Raw genomic sequence first — 27,323 nt, forward strand, 5'->3', positions numbered from 1 at the left:
TATTATGGTTTGACATAATCACTTAAACATAACACATTGAAGAACATAACGAGGGACTTTTGTTTTGATGTTACCGTAATGGACAGGTCAAAGTCATCACTTAAAACACATGAATAGTGTTTACATTTTTTTTTATTGTTGTTAGAGTTAGACTTTGGTTTGTGGAAAATGAAATGTACTAAATCACAACACTGTGACGAAGGAAAATATAAAATGTTGTGTATTTCTCCATTTTCTGAAATGGGAAACTGATTTGTGGGAAAAGAGAGAAATTTTCCAACCTGCAATGTAATATACCTAATCATGTACCGTAATATATTATTAATTGTGTCCAAATACAGAAAAGATTGAAAGTGTGCACATTTTTTATTTATTTTCGGTTGAAAGCATTTTTTTGTGCTGTACGTTTAGTCGTAGTTTCATATTTACGTAAGATATGTTCACAATAAGTTTTTATCAAAATTAAAAATTGCATCCGGAATTATAAGTGCTTGATACTGCTTTAATCGTGTACTTATATTATAGCAGATGTGCCAAAAATAGGTGTAAAAATGTCAGAAACTCCAAACTCAATGATGAGCACCCCGTCCGGTCGAACACCGGGCCGTACACCTAGACCAGGAGAAGTTCCAGTTCCCGGCCAACCAAAGGCAATGGTTTATATTTGTGGAGGTAATTACCAAGAAATGTATATTGTATTTTAAAACTGTTCTTGACAATGAGTTTTTAATGCAATGAATGATGCATATTCTACGTCTTTTAAAAGATCTAACTTAAGATATCCAGATTTATTTTTAGTACAACACAACCAAATCCTTTTTGTAGGCCCTAACTCATCTCAAACAATTTATACTGTTCGCCTATATGTAGCAAAAATACTTGTGCTGATAGATCCTGGACTTAGTTGAGTTTGCCATCTACATTTTTAATAGGGAGCTACAGGTCTTACCTGGTTATTTGAAGGGTGCAATGAGGTCCGAAAGTTACTTTTAAGGGGCACAGTCCATGAAGGGTTGAGAACCACTGCAATAGACCATTATGGAAATTTTCTTTTAATGCGCTAATTTAGTGCAACTATAATGCAGCCTTAAAGACACAATGGTTTCATACTCAAACCAATCAAACATTTCATCCAAAAATGTGCATTTGTATGACCAACTGATATATTTTGTACTAGCAATAACTCACATATTGAGTAATCATTTCTTTTATTGTATCTAATGCTTTGAAATCCATTTCCCATTTTTCCACGTACATTTAGAATGTCACCAGGAAAATGAAATTCGTGCAAGAGACCCAATCCGATGCAGAGAGTGTGGTTGTCGGATAATGTACAAAAAAAGAACAAAAAGAAGTAAGTTATGGCATTATATTAATGCCAATGCAAATCACATAACAATGTTTTGGATGGAATTTGTTTTGTGTTTAGTGGTTGTCTTTGATGCCAGATGATGTTTCTCTATTGGCCAGGCAACACAATTGCATATAACCATATTTTTCACATGGAAGAAACACTTTTTCTGAAGCTTGGGCATTTATTTTGATGCCTCAAAACTTGGTAATTTGCACCTGTGTGTTGAATTTGTTTTCATCCTTTTTAAATACAACATTCTGGTCCTGGAAAATTGGTGTACACATCTGAGGTGGCATGAGCAAAAATCGCTGAGAAACACTGTTTTGATAGACTAGAGCAGGGGTGTCCAACCTTTTTGGCCAAAGGGCCGCATGCGGTTTACGAATGATTGCGCGGGCCACTTAAGTGTTACAGGCTAACTGCTAGTTTGGAATCGTAAAAATAGCTGTCTTATAATTTCTAATTAAAATCCTTACACCGAAATTCTAATCTTAGAAATGTGTATTATCCTCGTTTACAGTTATAAGAACAATAACCACACCAAGATATAGTAAAGTCAACAAAGTTTTTCCCACACGTCGAGATTTCAATGTGAAGTTTGGCACTGTTTTTCTCTAACAAGTTTGGCAATATTCGGTGAGATGGACGATGGAGCAATGCGAAGCGATTTTTTTCCGTATGGCTGTCAGAAATTACTGATCTCGCAGGGGATTTAAAGCAGGGAGTCGAACCGGAACTGAACCCGAACCCGCGAACCGGTTTGAGCGGTTAATTTCGTTAAACCCGAACCCGAACCGCCAATTACGATTTTCTAAAAACCCGAACCGGAGTTGAACCCCATATTTTGTTTGGCGTTGGACCCGAACCGGAACCGAACCAGTAAAAATTGCAGTCTGTTCTAAATTTTGTGATTTTTTAAAAACAGCGCACTGAAGAACACACGAGATAACACTTACAGGGCGTGTCAAAAATAATAGTGCATTGGCAAAGTTCTTTTGGAGTTTGATTAGGCCAGGTAGATGATGGGTTGCATTTAATGAAACAAATACAAATTTGAACCGGTTCAAAAACCGCAAACCGGATAATTTCCCCAAACCGGAACAAAACCCGAAAATATACATTTTTTAAAACCGGAGCCGAACCCGAACCCTTAAAAACAAAACCAAGTGAACCAAAACCGAACCTGAACCCATATGGCAAGCGGTTCGACTCCCTGATTTAAAGTCACATGTCAACCTTTCTTGGAAAGTTCTGTTAGCGTTACTTGCTTTTTGTTTCCCGTTTGGCATAATCTATATCACTGCAGAGTGCGGAAGATGTTTTACTGTTAAATGCGTTTTGCGCGAGTCTCTGATACCAGATGTATCTCAATGAACCAAGAAATATTACTGACTGACTCTTGAAGCACGAGTCAGATTGTGACATAAAAATATGAAAATTGTGATGCGTAACAATGCGCATTGGGACGCAATAAAAGTAACTTCAAAGTTGTGTATAACTACTCTATTAACAAAGAAACAAAGCAAACAATAAATGCAAATTTTTCATAATAAATGTTCCGCATAAATTATGTAGCGGGCCACGGGTTTGATACCCCTGGACTAGAGTCAGTCCAATTCACAATCTTCAAAGAAGGCTTATTTTGTTTGAACCTAAATTGTTATGGAATCATATTATACAATTAGGCCTATTAAAGGGTTGCCTAAGCAATCTAATATGACGGCTAGAAAAATGTGCCAGTAGTGCCCTTTCTGTCATACCAGTGATATATTATAAATCTATTTTATACCAACAGTTTGCAACAGCACCACTAACAGCAAACCCTTAATAAACGTAAAGAATTAATTTAGGCTTCTTTTCTACTAAACCCAACCAACACATTGTAATTTGAAACAAAAGTTGAAAGTAGTTCTTGCATATCTAAGTAATGATCCAAATGCGGTTCTGGACAAAATAAAACAAATGTTACTAATGTGTGCAAACAAAGAAGCGCTGCTTGTTTGGTCCAGGTGACACATGTTGTTGGTATAAATTCACTTTTATACAGCAATAACATCTGACATAAAAAAGACAGAATAATAACTAGTGTTATTTCCCATCATTACATCTGCGATTTCCGTCTTACCCACTTCTGTCCCTAAGTCACAAATATCTTAAAATTATTCAATTTACTTGCAATGAAACAAGAAGCTTGATGGCGGACTTTTGTGAACATGATGCATTCAAAAGTTGGCCACCCCACCAAGGATAAAAATGAAACAAATATGCCTTGTGAGCGCAAGACGGTTAAGCGAACAACTTAGCCAACTTGGTTGCGTTTGTCGAGGAAAACACATGTCATGTCATAACAGTTAAGCACTACAATATACCGCGGTCTACTGTTAGGCTGTGAATTAGTTTGTCGGTGCTATCCGTGGAATATTAAAACGCCTGACGCTGTCGTATCACAGGCTGGCCAGCTTCCGGAGTGTAGTTTTTCCAGCCATCTCCCATATGGCTTCAGTTAGTTGTTAATACATGGACACGTTGCATAAAGTCGGTGTGAAACCAAAAGAGAATTGTTCCAAAACCGCAGATATGGATGAAGTATTTTAACTATTGAGTCTGTTTCAGTAATTAGGACAATCAGATTGGTATAATGAATGGTTTAAAGTTTTTCTTGCTAATGAGCCTGCTGTTGTACGTTCATGGTCAAGAAGCTGAAAAATTAGGTGTAAAGGAGGCACGGGAATCTGTAGCAAGAGAGGAAAATAACTTGAGAGATGAAAGAGATTCGCAACGCCTGGATGGAAATAAAGATAGGAAAGAATATGGTAGGAATGATTGACGGAAAATTAAACCTGACCTGAATTGCGTCTAAAATTACAGACCATTCAGTTGTTATCTCTTTGATATATTGCTTAAACGGTTGCATCGTACTATATACACCACATATAAGTTCCCAGTATGTTTTTAAACAAAGCTACTATTAAATTAAGAACATCAATTTCTATATGTATGAACTCAAATATGCAAAACGATATACGTGCGAAAAAACAGTAAATTTCACAGCTTTAATTTTAAATTAACAAATAACCAATTCAGCTATCAGACATGCTAGCCTGCTGTCGTAAATTGTAACGGCAATGCCCAAAAAGTGAATTTTGGTTTGTTTTTAAACGCGGTTTGTATTTTGGACATTTTTTGCAGATCATCTTCAGCAATACAACAGACCTGTAGCCAAAGAGTTTTTTCATAACTTGATGAAAGATATTACTTTTCACGAATTTAGAGCAACCGTTCACGTTCCGCGTGGAACTGCCGACTGCTATCAAGAGGATTGCGAGAAAAATTCGGAACTTATGGCCTCCTTTCAGGTATATTTCTGTGTTTAAAACAAGAAGTGAATTCTGTTGAAGTTAGAATTTTTGAATTTCGCGGTTAAACTGTAAAATTTTAACATTATGTAATTTTTAAAGTTAATCGAACGTCTCTTGCTTAGTCAGAAACACCCGGATCTGTAAAGTCAAAGAACCTTCTTCGTGCCAGTATACGATTTCCTAACGGCTCCCTTGCCACATGGTTAAAAGAGCCGGCGATTGAAGGTCGTTTGCAGCTGTATTGTCCCACTGAAGGTACAAACTTTTCAGGCAAATTCTTCTGTCATATTAGAGCATTGCATTAAAAATGTGGTCAGGGGATGCTATTTTTTAATTGTGTACTGTTCTCCGTCAAAAATAGGATTAAATTGACGCCATCTAGCCTCACAATTATCAATTTTTTTCTGCTGTCAGAAGCAATTTAGCCAATTAGGTTCTAAAATACCAGCAGAATAATACATGAGTCAAATGAAGTGTTCATATAGTTATCAAATATACACTGTAATTAGTACTGTAAAAATAGGCTATATTTTGTCAAAGCTTAGGTAAAATGCCACTAAAATAAATATACCATTTTTGTTCATGAACGATTATATATCTAGTTAAAAGTTTTTAAATATATATATTTGAAACAAAAGCTGTGCAATTGTTTTAAAGGTCGCATTTCTTTGCCTACACAATTTCGGTCCGAGTATTAACCCTATACCCAAACCTGTGACTTGTCCATTCCTGTTTTAGGGTTATACCAATTCTGCATTGAAAACACTGTTGATTCCCTGACCGCTAAAAAAGTCGAGATGCATTTAATGATTCTTCACCATTCGGAAGTTGTTGACTTTCACCGAGCCCACCAAGAAGACAACGAAACCGACACCTTCTACAATTTATATGTAAGAATTTATTTAAGTGCTGCTGCTTCCAGAAAATACGGTGTTTATCGAAAGGAGGCCAAACAAGATGATCTTAAAGACTTGCACAGTTAACTGGTAGTAATTAAAGTTAAATTATTAAACAATTATAGTCGAGGTTTTATTGTAATGTCGGGAAAAAATATGTGTTTGTCAGTAAATTCGATTGCATTCGCTGAAAAACAACAGCCATTGCCTTGTAAACATACGAAAGTTGCACAAATTCTTCACTCGGTATGACCAGTTAACCACCCAAAGATATAATAACGAAGATATAAACAGCCGACCAAGTCATTCATTGATCAGCAAGTCAGCAACCTATTGTGTGCGGGGGGTGTTTTTATGTCACGATATGCGATTTTCGACAGCACATTCAAGAACAGTTTGACACAATTACATCTTCAGAATAGAAAACTGTTGAGTTTTTTTTTTAACAAAATGTTTGCATCCGAAGTTCTTGACATTTTGACATTTAATTTGACAAGTAAACTGACACGCGGCGTTTAAAAAGTTTCCCGACCTGGATTAGATAAACTACTGGCAGTAGCGTATTTAGGGGGGGGGGGGGGGGGGGGGGACAACGTGCCATGGCCCCCCCTCAAGAAATTTTGACCGGCTGTTTTAGTATTGAATCTTGCAATTTCAGACAAAACTGTAAATAGCAATGTGCGTAACGCAGGGGTTCCCAACCTTTTTTCGATCTCGTACCACTTCGACGCTTTGTACTGCCACGCGTACCACTTCTTGCAGAACAACTTATTTAATCGAATCATATTTTATTAAGAATAATAATATTGGCCTACTAAAATAACACTAAAGCAAATTTAATGATATTTTTGCTTTTGTTTACTGTCCACCAATTGGCTGAGCAATCATTTGCCGTAATCAACGCCCACTGTCCCACAGCGTTGTACGGCTTTTCAAAGCAACTGTGCTTCTTGTTGGCAATTGACATGACCTGTAGTTTGTAGATCGTAATGATACGAAACAACAGAAATAGTTACGTAACAATAAGAGGAGGCTTGGGGAATTTTTTTTGTAAACAAAACCAGATAAACAAAATAGAAAGTTGTGAATCCAAATTTTTGTGAAAAAAAAACGAAAGCTACTCGCGTACCACTTAAAAAACCATTTTCTGCCACAAGGTGGCGCATTTTCCGCCGCAAGGTGGCGCAAATGATTTTGTATTATTGCCCCCCCCCCCCTAAAAACGATCCTAGATACGCCACTGACTACTGCTGTTCCGAAAACTACCTCCATCTCATACAATCTATAATTGTAACACTTCGAACGTATTTAAATACCTTTTCAGGACAAGATGTACCAAGTGTTCCATGACGTGGCAATGGTGAAACTTGCTGTGAGACACGAGAAGAATTTGGCCCGGCGGGATTGGGAATTACTAAGATCAAACAATGACCTTGTACTTGAAGTGTCGATCTTTATGATCATCGTAATCACCATAGTGACGTACGGCCAGGTAATGAATCACACTTATTTGTAGATCAGTGCTCTTCAACCTTTTTAGTGGCACGGAACCCTCAAGGTGTTTTGTCAAACTTTGCGGAACCCCCCATAAAATAATTTTAATGTAATACAAGTATCAAAGAAAAAACATACATTTCACTTAACACACCCCAAGCGCAAAAGTTGACTTCAATTAAACAATTCACTGAACGCATTGCCATGTTACTTGGACCGGTCGTTTGTACATTTATCTCGCAACTTAGCCAAAGTGTATCAAAACTGTGTTTATTATGTCACAATTGATCAATGGTGTAACCAAGGTTAACTAGCTCGTACAGGCGAGCATTGCTGTTCACAACAATTGCTACACCAAAATGCTGTGAACCCCTGTGTAACTCTTAACGTTCACGGAACCCCTGTAAGGGTTGTACGGAACCCCGGTTGAAGAGCACTGAAATAGATCGTACAGGCCAGCATTTCTGTTCACAACAATGACATTATGAATCATTCTTGTTTGAATTGCTACACCAAACCGCCGTGCACCCCTGTGCGACTAGTTCACGGAACTCCTGTAAGGGCTGTACGGAACCCTAGGGTTCCACGGAACCCCGGTTAAAGAGCACTGTTGTAGGGTGTATACTGTTTCACATCTGTTTTGATTGACGATGTAAATCTGATACCATAATTTGCTTTCATTTCTACAGGTGTATTACCTCAAGCGTTTATTTGTCGTTGATACACGGCACAGAAACGGATCAACAGTGAAGTTGTGATGAATCAAGAACAACCTTTATAACAAACATAACTTTGCATAACATCCAGACCTTAATCGCTTTGTTTCAACATTTGTAATTATGCTGCCAGGCAAATTTTGCTTCTATTCGTTTTTTTTAAATGCGGGATTTTTTTCAAACAACTGCCTTTCTTTACTTTTTTTTCTTTGACTTCCTTGATTAAAGAGTTACGACTGTACAAAAATCACCCCGGTTTGAGCCTGTCTCGTTTTATCACTAATCGTTGTTTCCCATTGTATCTGCAAGCAAATTTCCCATCAATTTCCATCTGTATAGCGGACGTTAATCAAAGCTTCCATATGTAGACGTTCTATTGAACACGAGGCTGCGTTTTATACTGTTAGTTTTTATGTATTAAGTCGTATTGCGTTCTAATAAAGTGTGACAGGTTTTTTGAGAAATGAAGCCTTTTTTGTATTGATTAGGGGATAAAGGTTTTGCTCATACGGGCTGATTTTGTTTGAAACAAGTAAATATACGATAAGGAATAAAAACATCTAAAGATGAATCTCGTTTACGGACTTACTTTCCTACTTTGCTACTACAACATCGTTTTTGCACAAAAAGGACATGGTAAGCTGTAAAAATCTATAGTAAACAAGCTTTAAACATATGTTTTTAAAAAGAAGTTATTCATGGACGCTTCCATAAGGAATTCAGCGCAGGAAACACGCGTAGTTTGGTATATTAAAAGCTTTTCAAGAGCGACAGAAAACTATGCTTTTTTGCGGTATTGATTTCAAAATTGAAATTCATTTCAAAGTTGTCACTTACCAAAAGTAAATCAACGTTGACCTACTTGGCTTAGTCATCGGCACTTATTTTACGTGAGCTTGGTAGCCTACTAGCAATTAATCAGCTTTCAATAAGTTATCAGTCTTTTTTGTGTGTAGTAACTGAACACGAACATTATGAAAAAATGTACAACACCGCATCGGCAAAAAAGTTTTTTGAAAAGTTGATGAAAAAGGACATTACTCATGAATTCGTTGTCAGAATAACCATACCTAAAAGTACAGAAGAGTGTTATTACGAAGAGTGTGATGAGGATGCCCAGCTTCTCACTTCTTTCCAGGTTTTTATGAACTACTTTCTCTAAGTTAGGCTACTGTAATTTACTATCTGTTATCCTAATATAATTTTCCACAATGTCCTTAGTGATGGGAAGTGCAATTCAAATAAACTTCATAAAATGCTGTAGGATGAAACTAAACCGTCAGTTACCTCCAACGGTTTGCTGCAAGCAAGTTTAAGATTTCCCAATGGCTCTCTTGTAGAAATGCTGAAAGAACCAGGAAAAAAAGCTGACTTTGATCACACTTGTACATTACCAGGTTTGTGAACGTGAATGAAGTGTAGCCTACATAGCCAACACTTCATACAGATACTAATTCTCTCGCAGTAAACGTTTTGCTAGACACTCAGACGTTAATTCAAATCTAAACATGATCAATTCTTTTTTCCAACTATGTTTATGATAGAACGTTTCCCAGTCTTAATTTTGCAATGCGTACAATTTGTACCCAAACAATATTTCAGGCAAAGGATTCGAATTCACACGATATTTTTGTGTTCATGGTAGGGACGTATGAATTTTGCATTCACAACACTGTTCCCGGCAGCAGCAACGAAAAAACAATTCGTTTGGAGATAATTGTCATACATCACCAAGATATAACGGACTTCCACTACAAATATCAAGAAAATGTCGAAAACGACACCATGTACAACATATATGTAAGTTTTTCTATCATAACATAGCCTAATAATTAAATTAAGCCTCATAAATTGGTAGCTCGATTTGTGGCTGCAGGTGGATTGGCGGCGAGCAAACTCGATTTAAAACATAAGTTTTCCAACCAATTGTTACACGAAAGACCCCAGTAATGGACGTCATTATAGTGCCTCAAAAAATACAAAGGGCATAAAAAAACGCATAACTGATGTTACAAACTGGTGATCGGAAACGCACTTTGATTGGCGAAATTAAATGAAACTTTGGGGTTCAAACATTTGAACGTAATATTGTAAGCTAAATTGTTTTTGGGAGTAAATTTGCCCACATGTTAGCTATATACACAACTGGTCGTGTATCTTTTACGAATAACCTAAAGTTTCACAACCGACAAATTGAACTGTAATGAAGTGCATTATTTTTACGAACGGTTATTCTCTGCACAATATTTTTTTGGTTTGTGCAGCTTATGCCATTGAAAAAAGGTATGTCGGAGCGTCATGAACCAGTTTGCTTGTATTTCCAACATATAAATTTACTCCAAATATCTATTATGACAACAAGTATTAAGTTAAGTACCTGGATCGGCTATTCGGTATTGTGGCCGAATATTCGATTTCGGTCCGAATCTTTTGAGGTTTGGGCGGGTTCGGTGCAGCACTAGTGTTTTTCCCTTACCCGCTGTAATATTTTGGATCTAAATGCGACATGAAAACATAATATTAACTTCGTCTGCGAAGCTCTATCTCGTAACAATGAATTGGACAACTTGTAAAGCGAACTTGAAAGCTGAAATTAAGTTATTTGTTGTTTTGTTGCGATGTTTACTGTATAATACGACGCAACTGAAAAAGTATCAGTCAAAGTGGTACATTAGATACAAGAACACAACTGAAAATTGAGAAATGAAAAGTTTTTTTGTTACATTTTGGTGGCACGTTTAAATACTGCTGTCTCTAAGCACTTAAGTTTAAGCATAAATAAATCCAGGATAACCTCTACCAAAGAGCTCGTGATGTTGCCCTGATGAAGCTTGCTATCATCAAAGAAAAAGTTTATGGTGACAAGGATTGGAATATTGTGCAGTACAACAACAAAATGATTACAGTCGTTTCTTTTTTTACGATCTGTCTCGTCCTGTCGGTAACTTTTGGTCAGGCAAGTACCACTAATGTAACTGCTTAGAAATCTTAGCTACATTACAAATAAGAGTTTTTTTAAAAGGCGCGTCTTCTGTGAAAATGGCTTGTTGTAGTGCATGTTGGTTGTACATAACTTAACTATCAGTACGATAAAAACCCCAAACTTATTTGTTTTGCAGATATACTTAGTAAAACGAATGTTCAAGGTGGACGACCGGCCACGCAACGGATGGTTTTAACAAAATTTACAAGTCTGCCTTGATTGTATGCCTTGATTAATATTCGATGTGTGTGTGTGTTTATAGGAATATGTCCATGTCGTACCTGCTACCACGTTCATAAAACATTTTTCCACAGCCTAAACAAGATTTATTTGTCACCTTAAAAGATAAATAACAAAAACAATTCTTGTACGTACAATCAAATAACCCTTCTCTCTTCCACAAAACGCAGTTTCCAAGTATACACGAAAATAGGTCTTCAATTGCGACCAAACATGATGTACGTAAGGGATACACAAAGAAAACTTCAATAGACTGCCTAAAATTGTTGACAACTTATTCACAGTCGAATTTGACTCGACGCCGTAATTAAAGAACGTTAACATCGATTGTTTTATGTTGGTCCTATCGCAGAATAAATAGGAAATAACAAGAATGTGTGGCACTTGTCTTCTACGCGATGCACGATTCCCTAATACCACATATATAGCACCTTAAGCACACCCAGCTTTTGACAAACAAAAAAACAATATTAAGTATAAATTCACCTAAAAAAACATAACGTGTTGCAAGAAAACATATAAGGCTGCTAAGCATATGCTTTTTTTTCAAATGTCCAATGATATATTCAGTAGTATGTTTCCGGAAACATGTTATTACTAGTAACAGCAATGATAGAATGGCCTTCCGAACCGGTGGAAAAGTTTGCCGTTATAAAATAAACAGGCATGGGGGGCTTAAACATATGTACAACAAAGTGGTTGACAAGAGCAAATAAAATAGCCTAAAAGATGAAATTGGCAAAAATAAAAGCAATTTAAAGAAACAAATCTTCGCTGTGCTGTTTATGACCAAATATACAGAATTTTACTTCCAGGCTTCATCACTTACATGACTGGCAATTCAACAATTACAGTAGGATTTAAATTCATACACACAGATATAAATTCCATCAAACATTTGTTGGAAGACAACATGAAAATGTTCAGGTTTGTCATAAAAATCTCAAAAACTGTAACAAGCATAAAATTGTAGGAGTAAGTTCAACAAAGCAGAGCAGCAAGCATTCAAAAAAGTGTCATGATGTAGTTGGCCCAGAGCTTGTTTTTCATGCTGATAATTCTTCATGAAATTCAATAAAATGCTTATTCATCTGTTAATCTGCAAGGAAAACAGAAATTCAGACCAAGTATATATACAGGTTGCTTCACATAGCTTTTTAAAAAATTCAGGTGACATATAATTTATGCATTGAGTTAGCTTTCAAACCAGTCCCTTTTTGTAGCATTTAAAAAATAACATTGTACTGCTAAAGAATAACGTTGCATGGAACAAACAAATGATTTAGTGATGAAATGGATTTTTTACCGTTTGTTCGCACAGTTTAACATGTTCCTTAAAAATAGGGCAGATAAATAAAAAGAATTAGTTTCATATAACTTTTGCTTTACATACCGGTATGGCATTGTAGACATCACTGGCCATGTTTGATAGACGGCCTGCCATGTTTTTTACTCCTTCTCGAAGCTGGGTGATGTCAGTAGATAAGATTGGTGAGGGAAGGTTGGGTGATGAGGTGTGATGTGAGGAAGTTCTAACATTCATAAACCAATTACAAAACTGTGCATGAAGGCATTGATAAATTTAGTATTTTTGACACCAGTAAGTAATATTCCTATTGAAGAGGCATGATAATAATGACACACTTAAACTGGGAACATACTTGCTTTCTCTGCCAAAATATGCATCACTGCTGATGGAAGACTGCCCTTCAAACTTGTTCAAACGAGCTCGGGCCTGATAAAATATTATTAAGCACTTAAATAATCAAACATAAGTGTGTTGTAAGCCGTAAGTATTAATATGCAGATTTGTACACATTCCTCCACCACCTTACATTCTATAAATTCTGTTTGTGCATGCAATGTATACTCTATAATGTTCTATCTACAATCACTAGTTTTTTTTCCATTTCTGGGCACAAAAATACCAAAAATCTTTGAACACATGACACAATCACAGAATGAGGATAAAAACATAAAACATAAAATGAGCTTTGGCCACTTTTCTTCAATTCCATGCAACATAATACCTGTGGACGATCACTGCTCCATGAAAAATGCTGAGACTTGTTCACAATAAAAAAAGTTAAATATCAAAGATACAATTTTAAGATTAAGCATAATAATCTCAAGCAAATTTATGTTAGTCCTTTGACAAGAATATGCATTGTTAGTATTTGGAATTAATTTTCACAATTTAATATAAAAGCAGATTTAAAGTCCAAAACCATGGAAAGAAAAAAAGGGCACATTTGCTGAACTAAACCTTTTAAGTTAGTAATAATCTTGTTAACTTTTAGATGTGCAAATATAGTATGAAGACTTTTGAACACTATACATTGATATGTTCATAAGTTTATTGCTGAACATACTGGCCCAAACAGGCCAAAAAGCGACATGCTTTATTATTTAACGTTTTGGCAAATTCTTATGCCATCATCAGTGAAGCTACATCAGTAACACCTGTTTATAAATCCTTAATTCACATGAAACATGAAGTCTTTTTTGTCAGTATTAACGTTTTTGTTCAATAAACACTAATCTTGATGACACTAGTTTTGTTTATCTTGCAATCATTTTGACCTGCTCCAGTCATTACAACTTATTTTATACAGTATAATTTGGCTTGGTTTTTAGGTTGTATTTTTTTTACTTCTTGTAGCACTTTTTGAAAATACTATCTAAAAACACTGATCCTGACATGCAACAGCCTCAGGGCTGCATGGTAGCCAATCAAACAACACGTCCTTGATGACCTTTTAGTGTATCAGCAATAGACTGATTTTGGTTTTAACTATGACAACAATTTGCAAGCTAAAACAAAAAAATCTGGGAAACCCACAGCTACAGAACAACACTAAACTTGTGTTACTTGTCAGCAACTTGACAAGACTATGTGATGGATTGGAAGCAATGTTATTCATTGCATTATAATGTAACTATTGTACTATAATAACAGATATACAATATATAGCTATGTTAATCTTGTGACAAATCTTGCAGTACCTTTCTTACTGTATAAAGTAGCAGTATGATAAACATTAACCAACAAAAATGTGCATAAAAAAATTTGTTAACATTGCCACCACCTGTTTAATTCATATTTCTGAAGACAAAACCAAAAGAGCACAATTTGGAGGTACTGTACTAACAAACTTTAGAATAGGTTTAGTAATTTTTCTTTTCAAATATAAGATTGAAAAGAACTTTTCAGCTAAACTAATTATCCCAACCACCCCAGATTGTGGAAAATATACCTCCTCTGTTTCCTGCACATTATCAGATAAAGGCACAACCAAACCAGCAACAGTCATTCTTCGTCTGTGCATGGCTTTGTGAGGTTGCTGCCTCACAATATCCAATGCCTAATTAGTAAACATATAAAATGGAAACTCTTCTTTTCTGATGAAACCAACTGGTCCAATTTGCCAAGGGGCAATTTGCAACAATGTGGTGCATGTAGTGACGATCTACAATTGTCAGAACAGTAAACAAATATGCTTACCTCAATGTCTGCCGAGTTTTCAAACATGTCTGATGAGATGGATTTGGCATTTTTCAGTTTATCTCTCATGTCATTTTGCATCCCAGTGTTCAGAGTGTCAGGTCTGGATGGCCTGCAATTTTTTTTATTATAATGTTGAAAAATGTTAAGCACAATCGCCGTAATGTATGTCAACATTTTTTCTGATCAAGTTGCTTGCCTGTTGAGTCAAGCACGCATGCATTAAGCATTATCACAGATGAAAAATGAGTGTGCAGTTTAAACAATTTTACAAAACAAGCAAACATTTTTTACAGCAAATGTCCAAATGAAAAATAAAAATCTGTTGCCCTAGCAATACTGTAAAAGGGTAAAAAGGAATTCCTTTATTTTTTTATATTTTTGGTGAATTAGATAAGTTCCCCATTCTACTTCTTGCAACACTGACTTTTCTAACTAATCAATAACATGCAGGAAACTCACTTTGATCTGTATGAGTCCATTCCACTACCATTGTTTTCACTTGACCAAGTATTTTTTGGTTTACTGTAGTCACTCTTGATGTCTTGCAAGTATGATGGTGACTTTTTGACAACAAAGAAATCATCTACTTCCCCATCACTATCACTACTATCATCGTAATCCAGATATCGATTCTTTCTCCTTCCCCCAAACTGATTACGCGATTTTCGGCTGTTTGGATTTTCCTGTCAATGACAACATAAAAATGTGGTAGAACTAAACCTGGAACTTTTTGGACTATTGCTGCAAAACAAACAACTGTACAGCACACAATTACTCTATATTGCAGCAGAATACCAAGTCCAATTATAAATGTAACAACCACTACCCTTTACAGCAGGGGTGGGCCACAATCCGGCCCGCCAAGCCATTTAGTGTGGACCTCAACAACACTCTGATTAATTTTCGGTAAATTGTTGCTATATGTAACAAGAATAAGCTAAACCAGCGCATGGAACTTAATTCACCCAGATCTATGGTCTTCGATTCGTACTAGGTGCTTGTTGTGTATCTATACCGAATGTGACGTAATATACCTCTATGTCTAGTAAACAATTACTTTGTTGTGAAAGGCAGTGTTGCGACGAAACTTACTTGCACCTAACATTTTAAAGTTGATTTTAAAAGCAAAATAAAACAAAACGCAGGGGTGTGGAAATAATATCGACATGAATTATAATGCAAGCCACACAAACAGTAGTGTAAAAAATGTAAATACGGTACATGAAAAAAATTGTGTGGCCCTCGCTTGATGTCCGAAATTGGTTATATGGCCCACCGCCGAAAAAGGTTGCACACCCCTGCTTTACAGTTTGTAAGGACAATCTAAAACATAACAGCAAAATTTTCGCAAGAGCAATGCAAAGTCATGTATGTAGCAGAGACTCAATTATAAACCTATTAATCACTTACATGGCGCCTTGTTGGAAAAGAGCGACAGTGAGGAAACAAAAGTTATCATATTTACACAAATTTAGGGCTGTAAGGGTAATCGTATTGAGTTTGTCCAATTTTTTGATTGATTTGTTCCACTCTGGATGACCTAACATTTCACCCAAAACCACCAAAACGTAAAATTTTAACTAGAAGAGTGGCTTTCTGATATACTTCCATTTTATATATTCTATATGATATTTACCAATTTACTATACACATCATTTGATCTACACATATGATTGGGTCCCCACACGCATGTTTGTGCGAATTGACAGTAAACAAATGTTGCGGTGATTTTTAGATTCTTAAGGACAAATTTTTAGAAAGCATTAACCCAACAATAAAAAAAATTGTTCGTATTCTTTTTGCACTATTATTGTCATATAATTACAAAAACATTAAAAAAACGTAACAAATACTTTAATTTACTCTCTTGCTTTGACCCAGATATTGTCGTCCAAGGTCGGGTTTTGAACACAATTTTTTTAGAAAGCTGTAACAGTTGTGTTACAGACACTTTAAATTAAAAAGCAATTTGCTACAAGTGTATACATAACAAATTGTTTTTCATTTAACTTTGTTTCGCAAAACGAGTACCATTGACCTGTAGTAACTTCTCAGGGTACACACGCCAAACGACTGTTTGACCTTTTGACACCGTTTGCAATAGCACGCCGAGTGTTCAACAATACCGTTAAGCCAGGGGTGCAAAAATGCGGTCGCACGGTCGCGCGACCAACAAACTTGCCTGCGCGACCGCAATTTGTGGTCACGCTTATAGGTGGTCTATATATTTTTTAAATAATTTTCTCAGAATAATAATAAAGTACCGATGCAGTGGCACAACTAGCAGAAAAACAAAGATCAGGCAACGATTTGCCAATATTGTTTTGGCGCTTGGATTAAGCCGCGACCGAATTACGTTAGTCCCATATTTTATGAGGCATTATCGCGATGCTACGGTAACTGTGTAAAAGGTGCCTTCATCAATTGACATTACATGACTGTCATCACTCTTTTATAACCTAAAAAGAACATTCACTCTTATAATAAGCATTCTTACACGTTGGGGGCGAATGTGAAGGCACATGCTAATCGTCATACGTATGAGGCAATCACACATGTGAGTCTCAAAAAGAATTTGCAACACACATGCACTCAACAACATGTCACTCACGCCGCACAAACATTTACAGCGGATTTGTAGCTGCAGTACTACATTTGTAGCGACGCAATATTTTGGCAAAATAAAGTTTTCTACAAAAACTAGAAGGGTGGCTTAGCACATATTTCCCTTGCATATACACTATAACCTATTTTAAAACATTAATACATTTCCTACACTTATTTTATATTGGGTCCCATATCATCCACTGTCTTTTATAACCTTGGTTGTTTCTGCAAGCAGAAACTCATGGGTCCCCCACAAGTTGTAAATAATGCATTTCAAGAGATAACAATGAGAAAGTTTGGTATTGTTAGGTCAAACACAGTGATCGGTACTTTACATAAATAAATATGTTATAAGGAGTACAAACTATTTAAACTCATTCCATTAATACATTTTTGATGGTTCTTCTATTTTATGGTCTATCTGAGAAAAAAGTGTTAAATAGTAAGAAAATAGGCTAAAACACAACAATCGGCTCCTATTAATTGCAAATTTCACATGATGGTAGGGGGCTAGTGGAGTAAATGATAGAGCTACAGGGTAAAACACAACATTCTACACCTATAAATGGCACACTCTACAAGCTATCTGAATTTCATTTAATTCTGACGTTGTTTAAAAAAATAACCTTTTTGGGAGGCTAGTGGGGTAAATGTTGGGGGGACAGGGTTGAACATAACAAATAACAACTATAAATAGCACACTCTATAAGCTGTCCAAATTTCATCCAATTCGGACAATGTTTAAAAAATTCACCCATTTTAAGGGGCTAGATACCCCTCTAGCAGGGTTACACACAACAATTGACACCTATAAATGACAAATTCTACAAGCTGTCCAAATTTCATCTAATTCCGACAATGTTTAAAAAACTGACCCATTTTAGGGGTTAGTGGGGTGACTGATGGGGTTCAACACCCAAACGTATGGAATATGAAATCACAATGACCCAATCAACAGTCATGTAAAATTTTATCCAATTCAGACAATGTTTAAAATTCTGGCCACTAGAGGTGCTATAAGCAACATTCGTCAACGCTTCTGACGTCACAAGGCTGTTAACACCCCTCCAACTGGCATGTGCAAAAACGCACACCTAGTAATGCACAAACACAAGTAGCTTATGTTCTGTTGCCTTTATTATACCATTCTACCACTGAAATCTTTCGTTTGTGGTGCGCAGCAACATACAAAAACGTTTTACACTTTGGGTTCTAGCGGGGTAAATACTGGGGTTATCAAGTCAAACAAAGCAGATGGCACATCTGCATAACTATATCTACCATCTGTGAAAGTTTCATCCAAATTCACCAAAGATTTCATGCCAAAAGTGCATGGACAAACTTCACCGGAGAAAAATAAAATAAAATAAAATAGTGAAATCAAGATGCGTCCCCTTCAGGGAAGGGGACCCATAATAAACTTGAGGTAATAATTTCCAATCTTCATCACATAAATCAAGACATGTTGTTGTATTTATGGTTAGCCCGATAATACTATATTACCTGATGCTATGTGTGGCATCGCTACTCTTTATGGCATCGGAACAAATTTTCAAAACATTAATAAACGAGTAAAACGTGCTTCAGCCTGCTATTTCTGCAATTTTGTAAACAATCACTTCACACGGGCTTTTGACTCAGTTGCCGTTGCAACACAATCTCTGCGTCGGGTTTGAACGTTTGCTGCTTCTATCAGAGAACAAGAGAAGATCCAAAAGACCGATTTGCCGAATCACCAGTTTTAACGGCGATTCGTCAGGTGTCGGTTTAAAAACTGGATATCAGGCAAACCCCAATACCAAAACCTATGGCAACAGGCTATGTCGTGATGATGGAAGCACAGTGCTACACAACCTGCCGTCATATGCGTAATCAGAGCCGAATTAGTGCGGCCGCGAAACTGTATATGGAAGTATAACTTACTTTTTAGGGTATAAAACTGGTACAAATAGATTTTGCGGGGCTACTAAAGGGATCTCGGTAGCAATACGTGATAGACTTTTTGTACGGTGTTATGTGCAAACAATGCCAAATGTCAGGCAACAAACATCGTAACAATTGAGATAGTGACGTCATTCACAATTAAGACCGATCATCAAGCTGTTCAGTTCAAAAGTTTAGCCATAAACTTTCAGGCACAAGCAAATGGGATATTGTGAGATAAATCAAAATTCGTTACATTGTGAACAATTTGAGACATTTGGTAGCAGTTTGTAAAATAGGAACCTGTGATATAGCTATTAGTAGCAAAATAGTTGTGCATTGGGTAGAAAAAGACACATACACAAAACGTATGTGCTACTAAAATTTTCGGCGCGCTACCAGATTCGTAAAAAAATTTTGCACCCCTGCGTTAAGCCTAATTTTTACATGTCTTGAGCATTGACTCCTAAATTGATTGTCAAAAAAAACGCTACCTTTTGACGAAAGAAAGTTCTGAACAGTGTTTGTAATACCTACTAGTTGACCTTAAGTAACCCGTGATCATGCGGCGGCCAACCTGACAACGAGCATTTAAAAAAACATTTATTTTGCAAAAAAGTCAAGTTCATTTTTTCATGTTTACTTTGATTAACAAAGTTTTGCTTGACATATACAAAACCGAAGCACGGTTATTAGGTTTAAAACACGTCATAGGTGTAAAACCTTCGCCAAAACCAAAAATGTGAGTGATAACTTAATAAAACGACATAGCTGTGCAAAACAACTGATTTCTAATCACTGAAACGACGTCTCGTAAAACGTCTGTCCGACGTCAAGCTGAGCCCTCCCGCTATCGTAAACCAGTGAGTTACTCTCTTGGTACTTCTGCCTACAGTGTCTTTCTTGACCAAACGAGCGTTAGACACATTTACGTTTCGGGGGCCTGTGGGTGAACCGCTGGGTAGTTCGGGGTCAAACTTCTAGAGGATCAAGTTCAGATTGATAACTAACATATGTCCAAATTTGAATAAATTTGAAGCACTCCTTCTTTACCACACGAGCGATAAAAACCAGCGTTAAAAATTTTACGTTTCGGGGGCCTGTGGGTGAATCGCTGGGTGATTCGGGGTTAAACTTCTGGAGGATCAAGTTCAGATTAATAACTAACATATGTCCAAATTTGAATAAATTTGAAGCACTCCTTCTTTACCACATGAGCGATAAATCCAGCGTTAAAAATTTTACATTTCGGGGGCCTGTGGGTGAATCGCTGGGTGATTCGGGGTTAAACTTCAGGAGGATCAAGTTCAGATTAATAACTAACATATGTCCAAATTTGAATAAATTTGAAGCACTTTTTCTTTACCACACGAGCATTACAAACCAGCGTTAAAAATTTTACGTTTCGGGGGCCTGTGGGTGAACCGAGGGATCAAACGGGGTCAAAATTCACATGGACCATCTTTAGACCAATATCTGTAATGTGTGTAAATTTGAAAAAGTTTGAACCATTCTTTCTTGACCAAAACGTGGGAACAAATCCGCGTTAGACGAAAAAAAAGAAAAAACGAAAAAAAACTAGAAGGGTGGCTCAGCACATATTTCAATTGCACATACACTATAACCTGTTTTGAAACGTTAATATTTTCCCTACACTTTTTTATATTGGGTCCCATACCACCCACTGTCTTTTATAACCTTAGTTGTTTCTGCAGGCAGAAACTCATGGGTCCCCCACACATGCAAAGTTAAAAACTATGCATTTCAAAAGACAACCATCAGAAAGTTTGGTATTTTAAGAAAAACTGTGGTCAGATCTTCGCTTAAATAATCATGCTATTAAAAGTAATAACAATGCAAATCTGATTCAATTCACACATTGTTTGAAGTTTGTCCTATTTAGTGCTCTATTTATAGAAAAGAAGGGATAAATAGTGGCAAAATAAAGTGAAACACAAAAATCGACACCTATAAATAGCAAATTCTACAAGCTGTCCAAATTTCATTCAATTCCGACACAGTTTTAAAAAATCGTCCATTTTAGGGGGCTGGTTAGGTAGATGTTAAAGCTATAGGGTGAAACATAACAATCGACACCTAAAAATGACATAATCTACTAACCATCAAAATGTCATTCAATTCAGACATTGTTAAAAACATGGACCCATTTTGGGGGGCTGGTGGGGTGAATGTTGGGAAGACAGGGTTGAACACAACAATCAACAATTATAAATGGCACACTCTATAAGCTGTCCAAATTTCATCCAATTCAGACATTGTTTAAAAAATTCCCCCATTTTAGGGGGCAAGAGGGGTAAATATTGGGACTTCAGGGTTAAACACAACAATCGACACCTATAAATGACAAACTCTGCAAACTGTCCAAATTTCATTTAATTCCAACACTGTTAAAAATTTCAACATTTTTACGGGGTTAGTGGGGTAACTGATGGGGTTTTACACATAAAGGTATAAAATATGAAACCACAATGACCCAAGCAACAGTCCTGTAAAATTTTATCTAAATCGGTCAATGTTTAAAATTTTGACCACTAGAGGCGTCATTATCAACATTCGTTAACACATATGACGTCATAAGGCTGCTCACACCCCCTCTGACTGACATGTGCAAAACCGTCCACCAAGTATTGCACAAACACAAGTACCATATGTTCTGTTGCCTATGTTATACTATTACACCAAAGAAATTTTCTGTTTGTGGTGCGCAGCAACCTACAAAAACGTTTTACATTTCGGGGTCTAGCGGGGTAAATACTGGGGTTATCAAGTCAAACGAAGTAGATGGCACATCTGCATAACCATATCTACCATCTCTGAAAGTTTCATCGAAATCCATCAAACATTTCATGGCAAAGTGGGGTGGACAAACTTCAGGGAAGAAAAACAAAAAAGAAAAAAAACAAATCGAGTAAAATCAACATGTGTCCCCTTCAGGGAAGGGGACCCATAAATACGGACAAAAACAATATGTGTCCCCTTCAGGGAAGGGGACCCATAATAATGGCTTACTCAAGTAAATCATCCAGGAGTTTCATACTTTGTTGGCCGGTGCGATGTAAAGTATATTACTTGAATTTGTAAGCTTTAGTTGATTTCACCCATTTTTTACCCCTTAACTCCGAAGTATACATTTTTAGGTTCAACATTCCTTTGAGTAAGGAGTACAAGCTCTAATGTGCTTTAACTTGTTATTTACAATTTTAGCTTGATCGGACCTTGACAGCCCACAATTTGTACACAATATATTATGGGTACACTGGACAGTCAAACAGACAGAAGTACTAGTGAAGTGATTGGTTTCAATTATCGCGACTTCATGCAGAGGGGGAGGTCTCTGCTTCAAGAATAAAGAGGCGTTTTACACAGTCTTTTTGGTGATTAGAAACCAGGTGTTTTTGTGCACCATTGCTGTGTGCTTTTATTAAGTTAGCATGCACATTTTCAGATTTGGAGAAGGTTTTATAAGCAGTGAACAATATATGTCCGATTCAGGAAAGGGGACCCATAGTAAGTTATCAAATAAACTAATGACTTGGCAAACATGTTAAATTTCCCTTGTAATTTAATTAGCACCAAACTGACATTTTAGTACCTGTTGAATAGTTTGCATAGCTGCAGTGTGAGACATGTTAGTGGTCCTTGTTCCCATTCCAAGTCTTTCAGAAACTTCCTTTTGTTGTTTGGTGACATTGCCCGGAGATTTCTTGTTGTCAGAATAAGACAGTCTTGTAGAAAGTTCACTGTTTTAACACAAAATGGTGTATATGTTAAAAATTGCCATGGACAATCTACATTTGACAAAAAACCCACTGTTCTTTCGATTTTGTTGGCAAGCTTTCCTGGATTGTTTCCGCCTTCTTTGCACTTGCTTCCAATGATTGGAAGTTGGTTTTCACACGTTGTGCTCCAAAACCACCTTTCTTGGATGATGCACCTAAAGGAACACAATAAGCTAGGTAGGTGGCTTTCCTACATGTACCTAATATTGCCAATTTGTTTGACACATTCCTTGTGTCATTAAATAGGTCCTTACACACATGTACAGTATTTTGAAATAGGCTATAATATATTATATTAATATGGTGCAATTATTTTTAGATTTTCGAAAGACAAATCTGATAAAAGCATCAACCCAAACTTTTAAATTTTCCCCGCATGGTGGCTAAGCACAATGATTGTTACAACAGTTCATCCTTCATGTTCAACAACATCATTTTATGCATATATATATATGATTTTATGCAAAACTAGAAACATGGCTTTACAACTAACATAATTGTTATTGCAAGCAAACCCAATGAACCCTTGTGTATATATGTGCCAATTAGTAATGGAATTAACATGATAAGATTATTTTTAGATTCCAAGGATAGGTTAGCAGAAAGCATCCACCTAAACTTTTAAACTTTTTGTCCATATTCTTTATTTCTTTGTGAATTTGCAAAGGTAGCAAAAAAGTATGAAAAAAATACTGCCAATCCTCTTGAGAAATTAATCTCTAGCTAAAACAGGCAAAAAAATCTCCTAGAAAACCTAGATGGTATAACAAACAATTTGTTTCTGAGTCAACTTTATTTCGTCAAACGAATATGTTAACTTGTAGTAGCCTCCATCCATGTGGCATTTGGCGAGGTTTTCAGTAGCTTGCAGTTAATTTTTATGTTATACAACATTTTACATAACTTATTAGGAAAGGGACCCATAATAATAGCGTATGTAGGCTTGCCTGAAACTGAAAATGCACATCATAACTTAGTGGCTGAAAACTACATGTTACTGACTGCTGCGCAAAAACAGCTATTATACCCACTGTAAGCAGCCACAGTTGTAAACCAGGGAATCACACTCAGGGACCTCTTGTGTGTCTAGGTATGACTGTTTAAACACATATTTAAAGCTGTAAAAATGACCATGGGGTCTAAAACAAAAAAAATAACAACGCAAATTTTCAACCTTAACCTGCCCATACAAAAACAAATATTTGCAAGTAAGATAGTTGTGAAATGGGTGAATCCATTTACAAGTTATAAAATGCCTAAATGATACTTTGCATTGCCACAACCAACAAAGCATGAAACTCTTGGGTCATTTGCCTAAATTAGTGTAGCCATTTAAAATGTCACACTTAGGTGGGTGGTGAGTGAACGACTGGGTCATTTAGAGCAGGGCTACTGAAACTTTCTTGCTCTGCGACCCCATTTTACAACATAAATTTCTACGCGACCCCTTGATGGGTATAGGGTGCACAACCATTCGCTATGACGGCCGCATCACAGATCTTTATTTCACCTGCGGCTGCTTGTTGCCTGCGTGCTTGTGTTTTAAAATTACTGATGTAAAGAAATACTTATATATATATTATATATATATATACACTATCTAATGCCTAATGGCACCTAAAAAGCCGAAATTAATTTAAAACTTGATACACAAATTGACAGTCTTAGCTTTAATGACGTCATAATCTATATTGTGACGTTTGTGGTATCTGCTTTTTCGCATTGTTTGCACACAGTAGGCATGAAAAAAGTCTGGCACCTATATCGATTAGGCTGGTAAACTCTTTTAAGTTCCACAAATGGTGTTTGGAGCAGTTTGAAAATCAAAATATTTGACAAAAGAGTTTTTTATTTATTTACGCCACGGCCGCCAGTACATTTTTTCTAATAAACATGTTCACGGCCGCACAAATTCGTCTCTGTACGGCCGCAAGGTTGTGCACCCCTGGTATAGCCTCTACACGGGAATGATGTGTAAACAATAAATGTACGCATGTATACCATTTATTGTGACTGACATAATGTTTCGCGCAAAAAGTTTCTGGCAAAATGTTTCGCGACCCCAAAATAATATTCCGTCGCAACCCACAGTTTGAGAAGCCCTGATTTAGAGGATCAGTTTTGGACAACTAATTATTGATAAGGTTGTTTGGACTATTGTTTATGAGGCATGTCAAACAAGGTCTAAAAATCACCAGTTTTCTTACCTTTTTTTTTCTTGGACAGCAGACTTGACTGTTTTGAACTTGGAGCTGCCAAAGAAACAGAACTTGATTCCACAACTGTTGATGGTTTGGGAAGCTTAACACTTTCTTGTTTTTGAATTACTGTGTTTGCTTTTTCAGTTTCTTGTTCACCCATATCAGGCCAGTCATCAGATTCCTCAGAATTATTTTCAGTATCAGGTGCTGGTGAATCTTGTTTGGAATCTTTGAGTACCAAAGTTTCAGATGTCTTAACAACAGGTGCAGGAACTCCCAAAGAACTAAAGAATTCATCCTCTTTGGAGCGCACGGTGTTTGGGGAGAGCACTTCTTTTTCATCATGTTTTGCCAAAGATTGATCATTAGATAGTGAGCTGTTCCATGATGTTAAAGCACTGTCAATGCTGGGTCCTTTTGTGGGTGCTACCATTGAAAACATATCAGTATTTGCATTAAATTGAAGGCATAAAAATAATCACAGCATGTTACATTTTTAGCAATGTGATGCAATTCACTTTCAAGGAGAAAAAAAACACTCAAAAGACAAAACGAATATATACCTGATGTAGTTTCAGTTTTTCTGTTCGTAACAGGAGAAGATTTTAGAGAGGTGGATTTTTGTGAGGTAAAATTCTCAAAAAAAGCATTTTCCTTTTGGGATAGTTGATCATTTTCAGCTGTTAAAAGCAATTGTAAAAAAATAAAATAAAAACACGGTAACTACTATTAAAGCATTTTTTGGAATTATATATATTGTGTATACCTGCTTCAATTTTCATTGACATTATAGCAGGTGATGATGTGACTGTCTTTAATCCTGGGCTTGCTCCATTGGTTGTGGATCCATTGGTGGGACCCAACTTTGCTGCTGGACTAAGTGAGCTACCACTGAACTTGGTAAAAAAATCTTCTTCTGCAGATTTGCTATTTTGGCTGGTTAAATGATCGTCCATTTTTGATGGAATGTGCAAAACCTAGAAAAAAGCAGATATCAAACGAGTAAAAATAAAATCTGAGCAGAGGCACATACTGTAGATCCATATTTTTTCATTGTTTCCGTGGTAAGAGTGTTAAGTTTTCCTCGATACAATACAGCAGCCCTGCTGTTGTACTTTGCTTGTAAATCATCAGAGGAAATTGAGCTACCATGCGATCGGAAGAAGGCTCTGGCAGCAGCATTTCCTCCCACTTGCATTGAGCGAAGTTGTTCCCAAGTCCATTTTTGATCAAGTTCAACTGACCTGCAATAATTTTAGCATTTGGTATGTTGCAATGTTTTGAAGTAAAATAAGACATGTAAAATGTAATAATCCAGTCAATAAAATTGAGCAAGTTTCTTAAAGAAATATAATTTACCTTATAAATGTTAAATGAACTCCGAGTGAGCGATGAACACCTGAACAATCAATACAAAGAAAAACTCCATATGTGATACTAGCCCATGTTGGATTTTTGGCACCACAGTCAAAGCAAGTCTGATAAAGCAATACACAGTTTTGTTATTTTTTTAATATTATGGAATTCCGGTTAAACCTTATAGTCCCTTACCTTGTTGGTTTTCACTGAACGAAGTCTTTTGAAAATGGTTTTTATATCTTCTAACGGGGCAGTCATGTTAACAGTTTGTGAAACTAAACAACGAGAATCCAATCCAAATATTCTTTTAACACAAAACAAATAAAAACTGAGAAAAAATCCTAGTTTAAACTCTGTGTAAACTAGTTTTCGATGTTTAAACACCAGTACATATCCTGTACAAAAGTCCAAACGAGAATTTCTAACAACAAACACCATTCCATTCAGGCTTCCTTGCGTTTAGGAGAAATGCCCTACAGCTGATAAAATTTTTGATCCAGATCAGTGTGGGCCAAATACGAACAAACATAGAATTGAAGTTTCGGCCACTATGAGTTGAAACTCGAGCCATAAGTATTTTTTCGGACCAAGTACGTTGGTAAAAATCTAATACATTTTGTCAGTTTTAAGACAATTATACTTTTGGATTAAAAATAGGTTTGCCGGATCAAACGGACCAGGATTAGTTTAACAAATGACGAACACGGTAGAGCTACTAACACCATACGTTTCTCCTGATCCAAAAGTGCTTAATTTTCGATAGGTGGCGTAAAGAGCTGAATTATTTATTTAGCGGCTATAAATGGGTTGGGCTGGGAAATATTTACATAAAATTTTTGCATTAGTAACTAATTTTTTGGGTTAGTTTTATTGAATTTTAAGT

General features: G+C 36.4%; 4 protein-coding genes across 5 annotated transcripts; 3 read left to right on the plus strand and 1 right to left on the minus strand.

Annotated features, from left to right (window-relative positions):
- Positions 1–147: 147 nt before the first annotated feature.
- LOC145238159 (DNA-directed RNA polymerases I, II, and III subunit RPABC4-like) lies at positions 148–1,625 on the plus strand. Its single transcript, XM_080101236.1, has 4 exons — positions 148–288; positions 526–672; positions 1,262–1,354; positions 1,430–1,625. The coding sequence occupies exons 2-4, from the start codon at positions 552–554 to the stop codon at positions 1,450–1,452; spliced, it is 237 nt and encodes a 78-aa protein (XP_079957362.1). The 5' UTR covers positions 148–288; positions 526–551; the 3' UTR covers positions 1,453–1,625.
- A 2,282-nt stretch (positions 1,626–3,907) lies between these two features.
- On the plus strand, positions 3,908–8,283 carry LOC145239618 (uncharacterized). The gene is made up of 6 exons (XM_080102981.1): positions 3,908–4,167; positions 4,544–4,710; positions 4,836–4,968; positions 5,452–5,603; positions 6,934–7,101; positions 7,793–8,283. The coding sequence occupies exons 1-6, from the start codon at positions 3,993–3,995 to the stop codon at positions 7,859–7,861; spliced, it is 864 nt and encodes a 287-aa protein (XP_079959107.1). The 5' UTR covers positions 3,908–3,992; the 3' UTR covers positions 7,862–8,283.
- Positions 8,284–8,385: 102 nt separating this feature from the next.
- On the plus strand, positions 8,386–10,998 carry LOC145239038 (uncharacterized). The gene is made up of 6 exons (XM_080102327.1): positions 8,386–8,455; positions 8,776–8,957; positions 9,084–9,216; positions 9,465–9,619; positions 10,608–10,775; positions 10,939–10,998. The coding sequence occupies exons 1-6, from the start codon at positions 8,386–8,388 to the stop codon at positions 10,996–10,998; spliced, it is 768 nt and encodes a 255-aa protein (XP_079958453.1).
- A 107-nt stretch (positions 10,999–11,105) lies between these two features.
- On the minus strand, positions 11,106–26,865 carry LOC145237879 (ADP-ribosylation factor GTPase-activating protein 3-like). 2 transcript variants are annotated; one of them, XM_080100867.1, is made up of 14 exons: positions 26,633–26,865; positions 26,441–26,559; positions 26,115–26,325; positions 25,848–26,058; positions 25,645–25,761; positions 25,088–25,507; positions 22,912–23,035; positions 22,694–22,841; positions 15,010–15,233; positions 14,548–14,659; positions 13,073–13,108; positions 12,704–12,777; positions 12,436–12,574; positions 11,106–12,141 (listed from the first exon to the last, which is right to left on the minus strand). In XM_080100867.1, exons 1-14 carry the CDS (start codon positions 26,696–26,698, stop codon positions 12,130–12,132), a joined length of 2,013 nt encoding a protein of 670 aa, XP_079956993.1. In that variant the 5' UTR covers positions 26,699–26,865; the 3' UTR covers positions 11,106–12,129. The 2 variants fall into 2 exon arrangements, with proteins under 2 accessions (XP_079956993.1, XP_079956994.1); XM_080100868.1 differs by lacking the exon at positions 13,073–13,108 and having other exon boundaries at positions 26,633–26,815.
- Positions 26,866–27,323: the final 458 nt, after the last annotated feature.

The sequence above is a fragment of the Phallusia mammillata genome, chromosome 7 (assembly GCF_965637545.1).
Source record: "Phallusia mammillata chromosome 7, kaPhaMamm4.hap1.1, whole genome shotgun sequence".
NCBI lineage: Eukaryota > Metazoa > Chordata > Ascidiacea > Phlebobranchia > Ascidiidae > Phallusia > Phallusia mammillata.

What these genes read in the sequence shown, in the direction of transcription:
- LOC145238159 (XM_080101236.1), top strand. Translation starts at nt 552, where the DNA reads ATGTCAGAAACTCCAAACTCAATGATGAGCACCCCGTCCGGTCGAACA. An exon ending in AATGGTTTATATTTGTGGAG is followed by an intron (nt 673 to 1,261) that starts GTAATTACCAAG and finishes ACGTACATTTAG; the next exon opens with AATGTCACCAGGAAAATGAA. An exon ending in CAAAAAAAGAACAAAAAGAA is followed by an intron (nt 1,355 to 1,429) that starts GTAAGTTATGGC and finishes TTTTGTGTTTAG; the next exon opens with TGGTTGTCTTTGATGCCAGA.
- LOC145239618 (XM_080102981.1), top strand. Translation starts at nt 3,993, where the DNA reads ATGAATGGTTTAAAGTTTTTCTTGCTAATGAGCCTGCTGTTGTACGTT. An exon ending in TAAAGATAGGAAAGAATATG is followed by an intron (nt 4,168 to 4,543) that starts GTAGGAATGATT and finishes CATTTTTTGCAG; the next exon opens with ATCATCTTCAGCAATACAAC. An exon ending in CCATAGTGACGTACGGCCAG is followed by an intron (nt 7,102 to 7,792) that starts GTAATGAATCAC and finishes TCATTTCTACAG; the next exon opens with GTGTATTACCTCAAGCGTTT.
- LOC145239038 (XM_080102327.1), top strand. Translation starts at nt 8,386, where the DNA reads ATGAATCTCGTTTACGGACTTACTTTCCTACTTTGCTACTACAACATC. An exon ending in TTTTGCACAAAAAGGACATG is followed by an intron (nt 8,456 to 8,775) that starts GTAAGCTGTAAA and finishes TTTTGTGTGTAG; the next exon opens with TAACTGAACACGAACATTAT. An exon ending in AGCTTCTCACTTCTTTCCAG is followed by an intron (nt 8,958 to 9,083) that starts GTTTTTATGAAC and finishes AAAATGCTGTAG; the next exon opens with GATGAAACTAAACCGTCAGT.
- LOC145237879 (XM_080100867.1), bottom strand. Translation starts at nt 26,698, where the DNA reads ATGACTGCCCCGTTAGAAGATATAAAAACCATTTTCAAAAGACTTCGT. An exon ending in GCTGTCCAAGAAAAAAAAAG is followed by an intron (nt 23,036 to 25,087) that starts GTAAGAAAACTG and finishes GTGTTCCTTTAG; the next exon opens with GTGCATCATCCAAGAAAGGT. An exon ending in CTATGCAAACTATTCAACAG is followed by an intron (nt 15,234 to 22,693) that starts GTACTAAAATGT and finishes TGTCATTGACAG; the next exon opens with GAAAATCCAAACAGCCGAAA.